The sequence below is a fragment of the Sabethes cyaneus genome, chromosome 2, assembly GCF_943734655.1.
Source record: "Sabethes cyaneus chromosome 2, idSabCyanKW18_F2, whole genome shotgun sequence".
Taxonomy (NCBI): Eukaryota; Metazoa; Arthropoda; class Insecta; order Diptera; family Culicidae; genus Sabethes; species Sabethes cyaneus.
In genome coordinates, this window is record NC_071354.1 from 4,743,809 (window position 1) to 4,760,284 (window position 16,476).

General features: G+C 37.3%; 1 protein-coding gene across 1 annotated transcript; it reads right to left on the reverse strand.

The window, feature by feature from the left end:
• Positions 1 to 4,493: 4,493 nt before the first annotated feature.
• LOC128737832 (uncharacterized) lies at positions 4,494 to 5,897 on the reverse strand. Its single transcript, XM_053832567.1, has 7 exons — positions 5,797 to 5,897; positions 5,631 to 5,728; positions 5,295 to 5,420; positions 5,120 to 5,233; positions 4,867 to 5,061; positions 4,598 to 4,806; positions 4,494 to 4,536 (listed from the first exon to the last, which is right to left on the reverse strand). The coding sequence occupies exons 1-7, from the start codon at positions 5,822 to 5,824 to the stop codon at positions 4,494 to 4,496; spliced, it is 813 nt and encodes a 270-aa protein (XP_053688542.1). The 5' UTR covers positions 5,825 to 5,897.
• Positions 5,898 to 16,476: the final 10,579 nt, after the last annotated feature.

Consider the following 16,476-nt stretch of genomic DNA (forward strand, 5'->3'; position numbering starts at 1 on the left):
TTTGGTTAACAAAAACTACATTGGAATGCATGCATGTCGCCGTAATAAACTTAAAAGGGGCCTCATAAGCCAGCTTGATGTTGCTAACTACCTTCATGAGATGATTTTTCGTCAATTTCACTGCTGCCTCCCAGAGCCCTCCAAAATGTGAAATTCGAGGTGTGATAACCCAAGTAACAATATTAGTTTTTTGATAATCTTTATACTATTGTTACGACCATATTCTTAAATCTTCTTTTAAGTCTCGTAAACATGAAAGGCTATAACAAATCAATGAAAAGCCTTACTTAAAACCAAAGAGGACCATGCTACAGGATAGAGTTAGAACCAAACTTTAAAATCATCTACATACTTCTAAGTTTTACAGCACAATATCCTATCGTAGTTTTAAGGCGGTCATTGCGATTTTAATGAGAGCCGTATTCAAAAGCAAGAATTTGAGTTTTACTGTGTTCTTTTAGCGGTTTTAATGACCAAATTTATAAGATTGATGAAAACTTCTTCATGATAACTGCTATAAAACCATGTTAATGCCTAGTGCCCTCTCTTCAGATGGTTTTTAAAGCAATTTTTGGAATAACAATAATGCTTCTGTAGACCAAGTTATATGTAGCCTCTGTATTTCACAGGAGGTTTTTACAAACTTTTTAAGAGTAGTATTAAGCGTGAGTAGTTTTATTACGCTCCGCTGGAAGCAGTTATAATGTGAATTGGATTTGTTGTTGCTTAACAGCAGCTGTTAGAAACTGATGCAGCTCTTCGATTTATTTAACAAAGCTATGAAACATAAAGTACCAACCAGCCTAAATCAGCCAGCCTGCTTTGTTAACTTGAAAGTATGTGGCCGTACAAAGGAAAGTTCTAGACTGGCTGTCAAATAAAAAAGATCTGTTTGAGTAAACTGAAAATTTTCAACATCTTCCGTAATTACACATCATAAACGCATTAAATTTTATCGTAAATATTGGGATGATAGGATGATAAAATGAACGCGCCTTCAAAATAGTACACTTTAAGGAAGCCAGTTTTTAAAAACAAAATAGATGAATCCGATTAGTCTTTTCCAATTACTAGCAAAACCATTCTAGTTCCATTGTGTAACATAGAAACGCATTGCTAATGTTTTTATCTCGGCAATTTTTGCTTTATCCTCATGAAATAGCTTGAATTGTTGTTTTAGAGTCAAGAAAAATTCCAAAATGTCAACATGGCCCAGCAAAAATACAGGGTTTCCTTGATAAACTCTATTTACTCTTCATAACAGCAGGAAAAAATCTATTTGGTCAGAGAATTACCACTTCAAAAACATTACAAAACTAACAGATTTGTTGCGGTTTGACAGCAATCACAATAAGATTAGAGCGGTTTAATGAAAGATGTTGTATATAGCCAGCAGCTTTTATAGTGGTTGTAGAAACAACCGCAATAAAACTTTTGTTCTTTTTTCTGAATCTTCCAGACTGCAGTTGGTTCACACGGTTCAAAATAGCTTTATGCAATCCCTCAAAGCAATTTTTCGCTTCATAAAAGTATTTGCATAGTTCGGTTTTATAAACAGTTTTATAATAAATATAAGATGGATTTTCGGCAAAAATGGTTTGACGAAGCCAAATAAAACATTTATTGCTGTTGCTTAAAAAATACTGTTAAACCAGTTAACTATGCAACGTCTCTCGTCAAACTTCCCTTAGTACTCCCATGAGAAGGCATAGCAATAAACGTCTCAATACTAATAATAGATTATCACCGAAAACCTATTTTTTAGGCTAGGCTATATTGACATTCTGTCATTTTTGTTAGATTTGAAACAAAAATGCTAGCTATTGCATCAATGCAGAGAGAGCAGCAAAAATGAAGTTGATATCGATGTGTTTTCATGTTGCAGAATGCAGCCGATGCAGTTTGGTTACAGGATATTACGATTACCTAATCAAATTTATTTGCGTTGTTTAAACAACAACAGGCTAGTTAAACATATTTAGCATAGTTTCATGCCTTATAGTTTTGGAGAGCGGAACGAAAAGCTATATCAGTTTATCAGTTTATCAGCTGCTGTCAAGTATCGAAAAATCCAGTTGACTTTATTGCTGCTTTCAGTCAGTGTAATAAAGCTACTTGCACTTAACATTACTCTTATAGAGTTCGAAAAAAATCCTGTAGAATATAGAGGCTACATCCAAATCGGTTTAAAGCAGCCTGTTTGCCTGAAAATTGTTTTAAAATTTTTCTGAAGAGCACTAGTCATTAAAATGGTTTTACAGATGCTTTTTATTTGGCCATAAAAACCGTTCAAAGAATACAATAAAAATCAAATTGCTGCTTTGAAATATATAGTTCTCATTCAAGTCGAAACAAATGCTATAAAACTATGATAGGATATTTTGCAGTAAAACTTAGATATCTGTAGATGATTTTAAAGCTTGGTTCCAACTCTCTCCTCTATCGTTGCCCTCTCTGGTTCTAAGTAAGGCTATTCATTGATTTGTTATTACTTTTCATGTTTACGAGCTTAAAAGAAGATTTAAGAGTATGGTCGTAAAAACAGCATTGAGATTATCAAAAAGCTAATATTGCTGCTTGGGATAAACCAATAATTGCTTTAACATTGACTCAAACTGATAACCAAAAGGCTAAGAGTCTTTTAATACGTATTTAGGACATAGTTGAATCCTTTGTTGGGGGGCTTCATTTGGTTTTAATGAATGAGTTTTATTTGACACTCATATATCCCTATCAAACTTAATTGTACTTTATTCGCCATTATAGCCTATTGAAAGAATTTTAAAAGGTCGTCCCAAACCATTTCAGGATATCTTGAAGATAAATTTATTTAATGCAGTATGTTGCTTTATAAAAACAAATTAGCTTCAGTACTACCACTATAAAACTCTTATAAAATATGCCTACGGCTTTATAGCACAGAAATTGTTACTTGGGAAACTTCCAGGTGATTTCGTTGTTTGAACACCAGTTGTAAATCTATCGTTGTGCCGCGGTAACTACAGCATTCGAGTCGATCGTCCTTTTTGCAGATGGGACAAACCATCTACTCTTTCGGTAGTTTCTCCTCTTCCCAAATGCTGGACATTATCCGTTAGTAGCAGGTCCTTATTTCTTCTGGCACTTTTTGCTCCTCAGGATCGTGGTCAACCTATTCTGCGCCCGTTCCGTACTTAGCCAAATTCTACCTCATGGTAATGCTTAAATAGTTATCTCAAGCACTTTTTTCCTGTCAATTGCTTGCGGTTTCATCGACGGCCGAGCGTATTCTGCTTCAGCCGTCCTCCAGGGTCAAAACATCTTGTTCAACAGAGGAAAGGAGAACCTCATCCAGCAGGCGCACATGGTTCTCGTCAGCCTGCGGATTGTCTATTTGCCGAATGTTTAGCCGAGGAGGACGGCTTAATCGTGTATGCAGCGATAAGATTTCAGTGAAGATTTCCCTTCTTTGGCTTTTTCAGGTGTCGATCAATTGGTCTCTAAAACATTAGACAAGGTAGTTAGAGGCGCCCATAAGAACTTTGAAACTTGTAATATTTTTTAAAGTTTGACAATTCATAATTCAGACAGTTGTTTTCAAAAAGTTTGTGGCAAAAACAATTATTGTTCCACATTTAGTAAAAATTAGCGATATCATCTCGGGCTGACAAAGCTTAAATTTTGTGTTATAGTTATTGTCATCTAGCGGACCCTCACGTTTAAAGTCGAAAGCCAAGTTTTACTTTTTCGATCGGATCTGTATTTTAGAATTTTACACCAATAAAATAAAACGAAAACGCTTTATCGGGTAATTGGGTATCTAGGCTAACATCGTTTAACTTTATTATAAACACTGTAGTCTTGTTTGCGAGATTACATCACACGTAAAATGGGAAAGAGCAAAAATAGTTTGCGAAAATTCAAAACCATTTCTATGTGTGAAATATGAGATTTTTTTCTTTGTTATGTGCTCTACAATCGAAGTTTGAAAGTTATAATAATACATTATAGTAGATGTTGCAATTAGGTAATATTTATATACAATCTTTCTAACAGCATCACGAACCGTTTCGGTTCGTGCACATTAATTTGTAACTTTTACATCTTTGTTTTACGCTAAAGCAGAACTATGCTAGTGATTTTTACTATCGTTAATCGCTTAATAACATCATTAATAAAATGAAAATGGAAGACTTTTTATCTTATTTTTTTTGCAATGTTACTTTTTTAAGGTTTCGAGCCGTTACGACGGTGAGTGTTTTAAATTGGTAAATATTTGATAATCTCTTACTGCAACTGGCCATTGTGTGTACGAAATCGTATTAGAGTGACACGAACGAGTCATGTATGTATTGTAGTTTAATATTTTACGGACAGTTAACCGGTTCCAGTACGTACTGTTAATTTGATATGTTGCTAGCAAAATGATTCATCATCCACTTGGAACAAGCTAGTACTGTTTTGGCCGCCTTTGAACGCATATTACAGAATAACTCAGAGAAGCTGTCGTCAGCTTAAGCCATAGTTCCGTACTGGAATTTTTTGACCTTGAAATATCTGGAAAAGAGATGTAAACAGTTTTGCAAACATTAAACGAGAATGATTTTAGAAAAACTACCTCCACAAGCCGTAACCGACAACAGTACAGACAGTAACAATTGCAAGAGTGGATCCTACAGCGATTGGCGCAGTTTCATCACGATAAGTTCCGGTAGCACTACACTGGAACGTTGGTCCCCACGTGTTGGACGACTTGTACATAAAACTCTGCATTCTCAGTTCTCTTAAATACAGTTTCGCTAGATGACCCGCTTTGTCGTTTTCATCCTGGTTGAGGGAAAGACAATTATTGTACAATTTTAATAATGTCCTCATTCAAAAACATACCTGTGAGAACATGGTGATAATAACTTCCTGATCACATGTGTAGGATTTTCCGACAGGAGTCGGAAAAAGCAGTGTTCCAGGTGGTGTTGATAGCTTGACATCTAAACCGGGTCGATCGATATGCTCGAATATATTGTTTGACGACGAATACGAGAGATCGACATTGTTTACGTACCACCGTTCACCACCGGGAGTCTGTGGAAAAGATTTCCATTAAAATCTGGTTAACTAAAATTTAATAATTTCCACCTACCTTTGAGAAATACATGTTCAGAATGAACCCCTTCCAACCAAGCGTAACACGTGATTCATCCTCCCAGCACTCACCGGAAATGTCCATCTGATCGGGCATAAACGTGTCAGCTTCCTGAATTGAAAACAAAAGAACACTTAAAATTTTGAAATCGCAAAATTACTGCATATCGAACCTTATCTTCCCCATATTTATCACGATACTGAATACTGAGAAGTCCATCGGTTTGTATCAAAATGCAAGTGGCTCCGCTACTCCCATTTAACCTGTACAGTGATAACGAAGACGGTGTCGCAGTTCCCTGTTACCACAAAAAAAAACATAACGTCATAAAGAAAGAAAGCGATTTATGCAATCATTCATTGTGAGGTTCAGTAAAACGGGGTTCGCCGAAAAAGGACAAAGGAAAAAAATCAATAATCTGTCTGTCTAATGGTATTTTCATTCATAAATTCCAACTGAGTAATATTTCTGATTTTTGCTTAAATATAAAGTAGCAACGTTTACTTACGGAATTCGCCGTCGGTTTAAGGGTGTATTTTGTAATTCTAGGTTTTTTGGTGGAAAGTCCTTCCAGCTGCAGAGCCGATGCAAAACTAAGGAATACGCCTAAGCATGAAAGAAAAGATTTAGTCTAGTACAAAGGCAATCATCACCGAACAGATTTCACACCGTACCGAAAATCAGCGCTTGTGTCAGCACCATTTTCAACCACTTTTCCAAAGTCCTAACGGGATTAGAGTTTAATTTTTCAACAAATTACACCGTGTCAGCTAACTTGAATTTACAATTTCACTGCAGTCACATGAGAGCAGTATCCTTGAATGAAAATTTTCTTCCCTTATTCTAAGCTCTTTCCTTGGATGTGTGCCAGCCAGTGAGCATATCCTCGCAAGGGGGAAGCTTTCGGCTTCACCCACACACGAATCTTGCGCACTGGCATCACGGTATGTCTGTTTTTCATCGCTTGCTATATGTAGAGTGTGCAATCAATGGAAAATAAACTGCTTTTCTTCAAATGGGCCGTTTGTTTTGTTACGGTTTGATGCTGTCACTAACAAACGGGTGCTAATATTAATGAGTATAATTTGCATATATGTACAAGCTTGTTGTTGTGAGCGAACATAGTGTTTTACAGCCTTGTTAATTTGTTTGATTCGGGTGCTAAAACAAAAAGCTTTCCGTACCGCAATTCAAAATCATGAAGCGTACATGCTTGAAATATTTCAAGCATGGATTCTCGTCAGCGGTGAAGAATGAAAAATGAATGAATTAATCTAGGTTTTAATATTCTGAAGCATACTTACTCGTTGATGATTTGTTACGTCGGAGGGAAAAATGTATTGCAAAGAAATCTTAATAAATAAATTTTAAGAATTTTCTCCCTCAACAAGAAAATTTTAATTTAATTTGAGGTAGCACATAGTTTTCTCAGGTTTCTTTTAGACTTTGTCACTACAGAAAAATGTATCATCACGTTTTTTCAGACAGTATTTTTCTTCGATTACTGAGAAAATATGCTTGATTTTTACGATATTCTATATTTGTTCCACGATGCTTTCTTAAAGGGACATAAATTGCTTAAGTTTAGAAAATATTGTTTCTAATTCTGATTTCACAGACTTTTCCGCTTATTTTTATCCTAATTTTGTGAAGATCCGACCACGGGGAGTGAATGAGGGTATGAAATGGGGAAGGCAAACAAGAAAGCGACGAACATAGCATAGCGCCTCCACCCGGTAATGCTGTATTGAGTAGCTAAGCTAGGAGGTGCGATGCTGCGTGGTTCCCGGCTGCCTGATTTCAATACTGCGATTTTGGGCAGACAGCTAAGCCACACGGCCAGGTAAACCTAACATATTATTCTAATAGTTTGTTTTGTTTTAGCTCATCAAGCACCTCGTACTGTACAGTGAAAACTTTGGCCGTGACAAGTTTAAATAATGCACATGGATATCAGAATGAAGAATTAAATTAATTATTGGATATTAGATGAACTGATGGAAACTCAAATGACGCAATTATAATTCATTCGACGGATTGCTGGTGAGATTGTTTTATTTTGCCCATATATGCTCCATTTTATTTTATTTTTACGCAAATATATTCATATCGTATATTACTGAGTACATGAATTTGAACACCTATGAAGATTGCGTGAGTTTTTACGCATCCTCCTAAAGTAGGTGTTCAACTAACGTACTCTTATCTACAATCGTAAGGACATGGCCAGGTGTATGGTGTACTTACGGGTACACTATATCAGCCACCGATGGTATGTACGGTTGTCTATGCTATGCTATGCTATCCGACCACGGGGAGTGAATGAAAAACGATCATACACATAAGTATTCCAGGCGAAACACACTCGACGTAATGAAATGCCGTTCATTCAAAAGCACGAATTTCAAACTTTATGTGCTTTTTTCTCGAAAAGAAGTCTTTTATAACTTTTGAGCTTTGTCTAATCTAATCTAATCTCAAAAGCATCCGGGAAAATGACGATTGCTCCGCCAAGTGTTATTCCGGGTCCTTGGGAAGGAACTAATGGCTTTAAAACCAGATGCCAGGCTGCAGTAGACAAAGGATCAATATCACCTCCTGGCTCATTACAAATTGAAGTATTTCCGAGTATGGCCACGTGGAGGCGCTAGGTAGGGGCTTGGGAAAGCTAGAGCTATATTGGTCGAGGTCGGTAGAGGTTTTGAGCTTTGTACACAAAACTCAGCCAGAGACAAATAGAAAAAAAACGAATTTTTTTTTCAATCTCTGCTTTTTCTTTTTTCAACACTGGATATTGATATGACACTAATAAGGGTCTCCTGTTGACCAAGGTAAGTTAAAATAGGTGATCTAGTTTTCACAGTTTGTAGAACAGAAGTGCGCGGAACGATTGGTTAGCAACCTTCGACGTTGTTTATACATTCAACAGTTTCCGCTTTGAAAATTTCGGTGATCGTCAAGGCTAACCCAGCGGGGGTGAAAAACAAATTTGAACATCAGAAAACCTCTCTTGACTAACCTTGCTGTTGACTAATAATGTTGACACTCACTGTTGGTCGATGAAGTTCGATGAAACAAACAAACAGTTTTCCCCATTCATCTCCAAGTGATTGTTTCCACCGTCGAAAACTTTCCTACTATGTTTCCTGAAAGAATCTGACTAAAGAAATGACATCGGAGCTCAGTCACTCGTGGCCTCCTGTCATCATTAAACCTGATTTGCTCAACGATGATTGTTGTGCGTGACTCTGTTCAATGTTGCTTGAAAAAGTTCTAACAATATTTTTTTCGAGCTCAACATTTGGGCGATTTTATAAACTGTACGCTACAAACTTGGTTGCCTGGTGTTTTCGTAAGGCAGCACGGATCGATTTCGTGATGATACGATGATATTTGTTGCTGTTTGCTAGCAGTCAATATTTTCTTCCGCGTTGATCGACTGATACTTCGCAAGTTTTCGAGCAAAAGATTCAGAAGGTTTCATCGAGATTCATGCGCACTTGGTTTCAACGAACCATAAATAACAATAGCGGTAACCACGTTGCTTTTAGACTTTATAACTTTTATTCATTTACATATTTGATGCTTTTTCCATCTTTAGTTTATTTGGTTTCCGAGATTTTTTTGCAACTGGGGTTGTTTAGCACAGAAGGTCATTTGACCCCTAGCAGGATGTTTGCAGAATTAATAAAAATATATGTGTTGCTGTCTTAAAATGTTATTCCAAAACTTATTTTTGCCTTTGCATCGTGCTTTTTGGCGGTTTGATGGTTTATATATGTGTTAGGTATAAGCATATGACACATTCCAATGTTACGGGACACCATGCCCATCACCACGCAAATCAGTTCCTTTTGAACCAAATCCTTGGCATACAACTGGAAAGTAAAGTCCCCCAAGTAAGTCACCAATTTTAAAAGATATTTGCTAAAAATTTCGTGAAACAAGAGCCAACTTACACAGTAAAAATACTTACTCCGCTAACGCTGCAATGTGGCATATAGGCTGAGCAGCACGTGGAAGATTTATGCCTTGGCCATCTTACCGTCATAACTTATTTCGTTTTCCTGTATCGTATACTGCATAGAAAATTTCTATGCAGTATACGATACAGGAAAACGAAATAATCCTCCACTCCAGATTTAATCTGTAAACAAGTGGAGGATCTGTAAGTCGAACTGTCAAAATTTGTCCAGTAACTGGCAGAAGGTGAGGATTTAATTTAGTGTGGAACGTCCCGTTAGAAATCCAAATTTGATTCTCCAGCAAAAGATTGCTGCAGCGGTGTTAGATAATAATTAATATTCCTTACTATTAATTAGTATTATTTTTATATTCCGAGTTGAGGACGGTTATAGCCCAATATTCGCTGCTTTCGAGTTGACTCTTCTCATAGATCGGGCATATGAGACCTTTCAACCAGCCGACAGTAGTTGCTCCTACTAGCAGTAGGTCACGATGGTTTTTTTAAATACACTAGCTGAGTGTCCGATCTTGCTCAGGGCGCTCTCTATTCGGTCTCAGCCAGTCTGTCTTCATTCTGAAAATTCTCATAATGCCAAGTACAAAACTATTTTTCCTCAGTTTGACGTTTCTACTCTCCTAATCAAGTCGATCCCCCCCTTTTTGGCACCTAGTCTACACGGTTCAGTCCAGAAATTTAGCATTAGGCAAGAGAAACAAAGTCCTTTTTCCTTATTTCAAGCCTTCCCCTCTATCAGGGGACCCTTTTTGTCTACAACCCCCCTCTCCCCTACACATGTTTTCTAATGTCAAAGAACACGCATAAGTTTAATGAAGAGCGATTAAAATGTTCAAATGTTTAAAAGTTATGGTGGTGGATAAAATCGTTTTGGATCGTTTTTGTATCAAAATTTGCACTCAACGAAACATTTTTAATTTACTGCAATGTATATTTGCAATAAATGCATGACTTTTCAAAGAAGGGATCATTTGAACCTCTATAGTACGAATAGGTATGTATGAACTCTCGCGTAACTTTTCAAAAGGACCTAAGTAACAATGAGAGATTCTCTTTGTGCCTCTTCTCGTTCACCTCCCACGGCAAATGCATTTTAAAACACCAGCTTTGCATAAATCGGTTGCTAGCGTCACTATCTAGCTAAACCTGAGGAAATTTTTTGTTACAATGCATTTATGTCACCGTAATAATCAGAAGAGAAGGACGCCAAACAGAGTCTCTCAATGTTACTTAGGTCCTTTTGAAAAGTTACGCTAGTACTGTCTGTATGTTTAGTGTTCAATGGTAGGTTTCTGTCTATGTGGTAATTTGTCTAAACTGAGGAATATCGTTATATACGTTAGACGGCACGCATTAAAAATAAATGAGACAAATTAAGACAATACTGCAAATGTAAATTCAGTTAAAAATATGATTCAAACATAATCATGCGGAACAAGCGGTGGCCTACAACCGGGTGTTTACTTCTTATCTTATCAAACGATCTACTCGGATAGTTCTTCAAATCAGTATTATACAAAACCCATATAAAGCATGTCAACTATTCACAGAAAAATTTTGAAGACGATCATTGTATTTAATCATTTCCATCTTTTTTTTTCGAGAAATAAAATAAGAAAATTTTCGTATTTCGTGTACAGTATATCCATAACATTTGTCTTAACTTAGTACAATTCAAATCTTTGTCCCTTTGCTTTAATTACTAGACGCAACCTTTTTAGAAAAGCGTTACAGCTGGTACGCACGATATCCTGGGGCATTCAATCCCAAATCTTCTCCAAACGTTGCTTGAAAGTATCCACAGACAATCCTTTGGTGCGCCCTAGTTTGCCCAACATATAATCCCATGCATAGAAGGATCGCAGAAAATTCAAATCAGGCGAAGAGGCAGGCTACTTTTTCGAAGAAATAAAATCCGGAAAGTTGTCCTCACACCACGGCTGTGTAGTTTTTGCCTGGTTTGGTTACGAGTTGGCGCGTGTGAACTTGTTTATCCTAAAAGTCATTCTTATAAATTTACGGCTATAGTCGAAGTAGCAACACTCCTTTCGTCGGATGTCTGGAGTTTAATTTGCTACCAAAAACAAAATGATAAATCATAATTTGAGCTAGCTATTAAATTACCAAGAAACAATTCTCGAAGCTTTTGAATTATCAGCCCATTATAAATCAGTAGACAATAATATTTAATAAAAATCTTCAAATCTGTAAAACAAGAAATATTAAACAATCTATCTTTTAAATCTTTATACTGTTACTGTCAATTGCAAGGAAAATTGCACCATCCAAAGTGCGATATCGCTCATAAAAGTGCTATTTTAGCTTAAATCGTTTCGGTCTCTTCGGCGCACTTATTGCTTGGAAGATAACGAAAAAGTGCGCCGAAGATACCGAAACGATTTAAGCTAAAATAGCACTTATATGAGCGATATCGCACTTTGGATGGTACAATTTTCCTTGCAATTGACAATAGTACTTTAAAAAATAAACAAATTAATAAAAATCATTTTGAACCCGCAACATCTACCAGATGTATCCTAGGGTTTCCTTTACTTACTAGTATTTCCCAACTCCCGGGACATTTATGAGGGCACGTAGAATTCTCTGCAATTCTCTTAAGTAAATGTTGGACTAATATTCCTTACCCATCCCCAACAGCTGCAAGGACGTGGCCAGGACAGTGACCATGCTTTGGAGGCATTTGACTTTTGTTTAAGAGCATGAAATTAAACCCCAAATTTCATGTTGCTAGTAACAAACACAAGTTACTTGTTCTTTTGAACAAAGCACTGTTGCTGGCACCACTACGAATTTGTGCACCTGTTTATGCTATGCTATGCTAGGTTAAACATCTTCGCAAACACTGGCAAATTGAATGTATCTGTAGTTTTTTTTACAGACATTTATATATTCCGGATCGTAAGATTCGGGCTCAACTAGTCATTGTATAAAGTTAGAAATTTGGTTTTATTGCCAAGTAGATTTTTGAAACGGGAGTGCAAGCGACGCGACGCGACATTCCTTGCTGTTGTTATACGCGCAGCCCTTTTTCGCCCGAAGCAGGACTGTGCATTTAGCAACATGAGAGCGAAGTCGTGTCGCGTTTATTCTGTACGGGGCCTTATACTCTTTTATATCTTTGTCTTTCTCACTTTACATTCAAGTACTTTTTTATTATGGTTTGGGCTTAGGGACCATTCATTTAATTCTCAATACATTTGGGACCGGCGCGTCATTCCGCACGTAGTTTGCAAATGCTCCCTAAGTTGCACCGTTGTAGAGTGATAGATAAAAACAAACCGTGTAAAAAAGGCTTTAGTGTAGGTTATGATATTTAGGCACCATTTATATATGAACCTCGCAGGACTATCTTTGAAAAACATCTGATTACCTTGGTTTGCGGGGAATAGATGAGCAAACTCTGCGTCAATTAGTTACATAAACTCCCAAACAAGATCCTTTAAACAACCTCTCACAGTAGGAATATTGCGGATCATTGTTGACCGCCTCAACGCAACGATTCGTTTGCACTTTTCGACAGTGACTCCTGCTGCTTTCCCGAACCCCTCCGTCAGTCGATTACATGCTACTGTTCAAGGGCAATTGAATGTAATCTCAGATTAGAAAGCGATAATCTGAAAATTACGACACTCCGTGGTACAGAACCATATCTATTCACACCCGTCGTGACATATTATTCATCAAGAGGTTGCTGCTGTGGTGCAATGTTTGCTATTTTCGCTACAAATGATTGCACCCTCATGAATGAAAATTTCTTTTATTGAATTGCTCTTTTTGCCACTGTACAGCGAATACAACAAATAACAGGAAACTTCATGCCGATGCAACAACCATCATTGTGGGTTATTCTTGCAATACCCTCTTCAAATATTGGTTTTATCTTTTTTTTTTCGGGGTAAACATAGAAGCGAAAGCGCACGGACAAAGACAATCGTGAAGGACCCATTCGAATGCCATAAACATAATCGGAAAAAGGTGTCAACACGATTTTACCTTCATCTTCATCCTAAATGTATTTGCGCCAGTGAAGAGGATTAACAACGCTCGAGATCTTTCGGATGATCAGTCGAATAAAAGGTAAAAGGACATAAATGTGCACCGTGTCCTGTATATAAGTCACCTTCTACTTTCCACACCATACTGACCTACATTTGTGCATATTTTCTGTATTTCTCTTAACTAAAGATAGTGCCAACGGATAACAGATATCTGACTAAGAGTAATTCTTCGGAAGCACACTATCCTCGCTGTGGAATCTCACCAAAACATTAAGGATGAAGAAATAGCATCGTTTTACTTTCAAACAAACCAACTCTTCATCGGGGTATCCGGGCGAGATTTAACAGCTTAGTTCAATTTTCAAAATATTTTATCAATTCGATTGAATCTCAAGTTCTCGCTGTAGAAGCGGCTGTTAATTTGCACAGTTTCGGAAAATGTGCAGCTAAATAGTTGGAGTGTATTGATCGCTTCAGCATCAGAAAAGCTGGGCCATGGTTGGGCTATTTGAGCTTGTTTTTAATCATAGATTTGAACGTACTTTATTTAACAGTGCTCTTAGTGGTAAAATATCAGAAATAGATTTTTGTAAATTGTTTTTAAATTTCTTTAATTCAATTTTTAATTAGAGATTTCGAATAAAATAATTTTTCAAAGAAAATCTTTCAAAAAAATTTCTTCGGAACACACATAAAGGCAAATAAAAATGAAGGCACTGATTCCCTGCTTCATTGATCTTACTTTTGAGTTCCGTTAAAACAAAGTATATTTGCCTAGAAGTTTTTTTTTAATTCTCGGGAACATGTTTCGATATTGACTGAAGTTTTTGGAGCGTCTTATGTTTCGATATTTTTAATTTCAGATGTTGTCATACGGTAATAAATAACATACTGAACATTTTCATATGGCAAACCATTTTATGCTAACGATCAGCTCCTGCAACCTACACACTCGTTTACTACCTATCATTTTTTTAACCACAGCCTTTGCTGTTTTATTCTATGATTATGGTGCTTCCAGCAGAAATTAACTTCATCAGCAGCTCTCAGCTGAAGCTCAATTACAGCTTATGCTATTAATTTAATTTTATATTCCTTTATGTCCTTGGTCCGATATCATGGTAAATCATTTTTACAGCATGTTCTCTCCCATGTATGCAACGCAAATCCGATAACACACCGAACAAATTAGGTCTCTTGAGAGTTTTCCACAAAATTAACCCTAAACGCAAACTCTGCGCGGGTAATACATAATCACCATGACGGCTGTGATATCGGAAAAAAGAACTACTGCTGGGACAAACGAACGAACCAGCCAATTAAATCAATTAGAAGTTGAAAATAAATTTGTTGTTTTAGCAATAATTGCAGCCGCCGCACCCGTTCGGGAAAGGTGTTGCTGATAATCTTATTAGTAACAAACGCTGCTATACTCCAGCTTCCAGCATCATCATCGTCGGGCTCGTCTGGACATCGCTCTTTCTTTATCTTGTCAGCCGGATTGTCGGGCGAAGCGGGAAAAGCCAATTTTCCGGTTGGTGTCAGGTATATTCCAATGTAACACGATCTCACCCATAAATCTCCTCTATGAACTTCTTCTATCTGGATCTCTAATTTGACGAATCTGGCTTCATCAGCATCGACCCCAAAGCGGCACCCTACCATGCATTGCAATGGTAGGAGAAAAACACGACGAAGAATTCACTCGTCGCATAGACACGGTTTACCCTTCGTAGATGCGTAGCATATTTCACCATTATCCTTCAGCGTTTTGCTTTGATGTGTTCTCAACTGAATTTTCATCGAGCGTTTTAGAGAGGTAACATTGCTTGAGCCGAAAAAAAATGAGGACATTTGAGCCGAGGGAAGAAAACAGTTTAATTAAAATCGGATTTAATTTTTGCCCAGTGTCACATAACGCATCCTCAATTGTGCGATGCTGTTTATTCTGACAGTTTTGCAAGACTTGCAGTTTATTTAATCGCTACTCTAATAGTAATGTTCTGCTCAGGACGGGCTCAGGGTTCCACTTATTACCATTTCAAGCAAACAGAACTTTTGTGTAGAACACCTGTAAAGCTAACTGTTGACTACGAATTATTAAGGTGAAGCTCTTCAGATACCAACGAGCATATTCACAACACATACAATAATGGTATTGGTGTATGCTTACAGCCGGGATCTGTTCACTCAAAGCACTAAAACTTAAAAAATCCAAACTAGTTCACTCTCAGTAAAATATTTTTTACATATGCCTCTCTACATTTCTAGCGATAGTGTAACCAAGAAAAATCAAGTGTTCAAATAAATAAATGAAACTTGCATGAATAACCTACATCATAATTTACAATTGGCATATCGGGCTACTTTTGCTTCACCGTCAGCAAGTGAAAAGAGGAATAATGTCGTTCTGCCAAACTTCGTTATAGTTTCAATGACATGGTTTTAGACATTTTCAGCTGATTACAGAACTTTTGTGATCAACTATCGTCCTTTTCTTTATTTATTTATTTGTAAAAAAAAATATCGACCGATAGCCAAATGGCAGGAAAGCTAATAGCTTATTTATGAAAAGATAAAAGAGCAGTGGTTCAAGGTTGCTCCCCTGTGGTACGTCATAGAACTAGTCGGAAAACTTGGACGCGATTTTCACACTCAACCTACGATGTGCTAGGTACGACTGTAGCCAGTTGCAGAGCTGTGCGGAAACTCTCAGCTTCTCAAGTCTTGCAAGCAGGACACCGTGATCCACAGCCGATCAAACACTGCTTTCAGGTCCGTTTAGGCTGCGTCAATTTGCACTCATGCACTTCATGTTGCGTAGGCAGAACGAGACAAAATCAACGAGATTCGTAGGGCTCACCGTTTTGTAGAAAATGCATGCTGGTCTAGAGAAATGTAGTGTTGACAGCTAGCGAACAAAGCATCGTTCACAACGGAGCACAACGATGTAATCCATCGATAATTTTCAACGTTGCACTTATCAGGCTTCTTGTGTACAGGAAACATAACTGAATTTTTCTATTGGGTAGGGAACTTACACTGCTGGATTGAAGCATTTAAGAATACTGAAAAGGGCCCGGCGATAATAGTAGAACACTTTTTCAGGATACAAGATGAAATACCGTCAGGCCCACTGACGAATATATTAGTTTTCCGATGTCAGTCTCGACAATTTCCTCAATTATCGGCAAAGCGTTGAGGTTGACGGGAACGTATACTTTAAGCTGTGATGATTAAGCTGTTCAAAGTACGAATGAATTGATCAACAGCGATGTCACCATCAGGAGAAAGTAACAAGGATCGCTAGTCGACCTGTGCAATTACCGTAGTTAGGTCGTCAAAATCAGTTC

Bases quoted from the DNA above. Each gene is read 5' to 3' on its own strand.
- LOC128737832 (XM_053832567.1), bottom strand. From the start codon at position 5,824: ATGGTGCTGACACAAGCGCTGATTTTCG. The intron at 5,729-5,796 runs GTACGGTGTGAA...TTTCATGCTTAG, and splicing joins GACACAAGCGCTGATTTTCG to GCGTATTCCTTAGTTTTGCA. The intron at 5,421-5,630 runs GTAAGTAAACGT...TTGTGGTAACAG, and splicing joins TTAAACCGACGGCGAATTCC to GGAACTGCGACACCGTCTTC.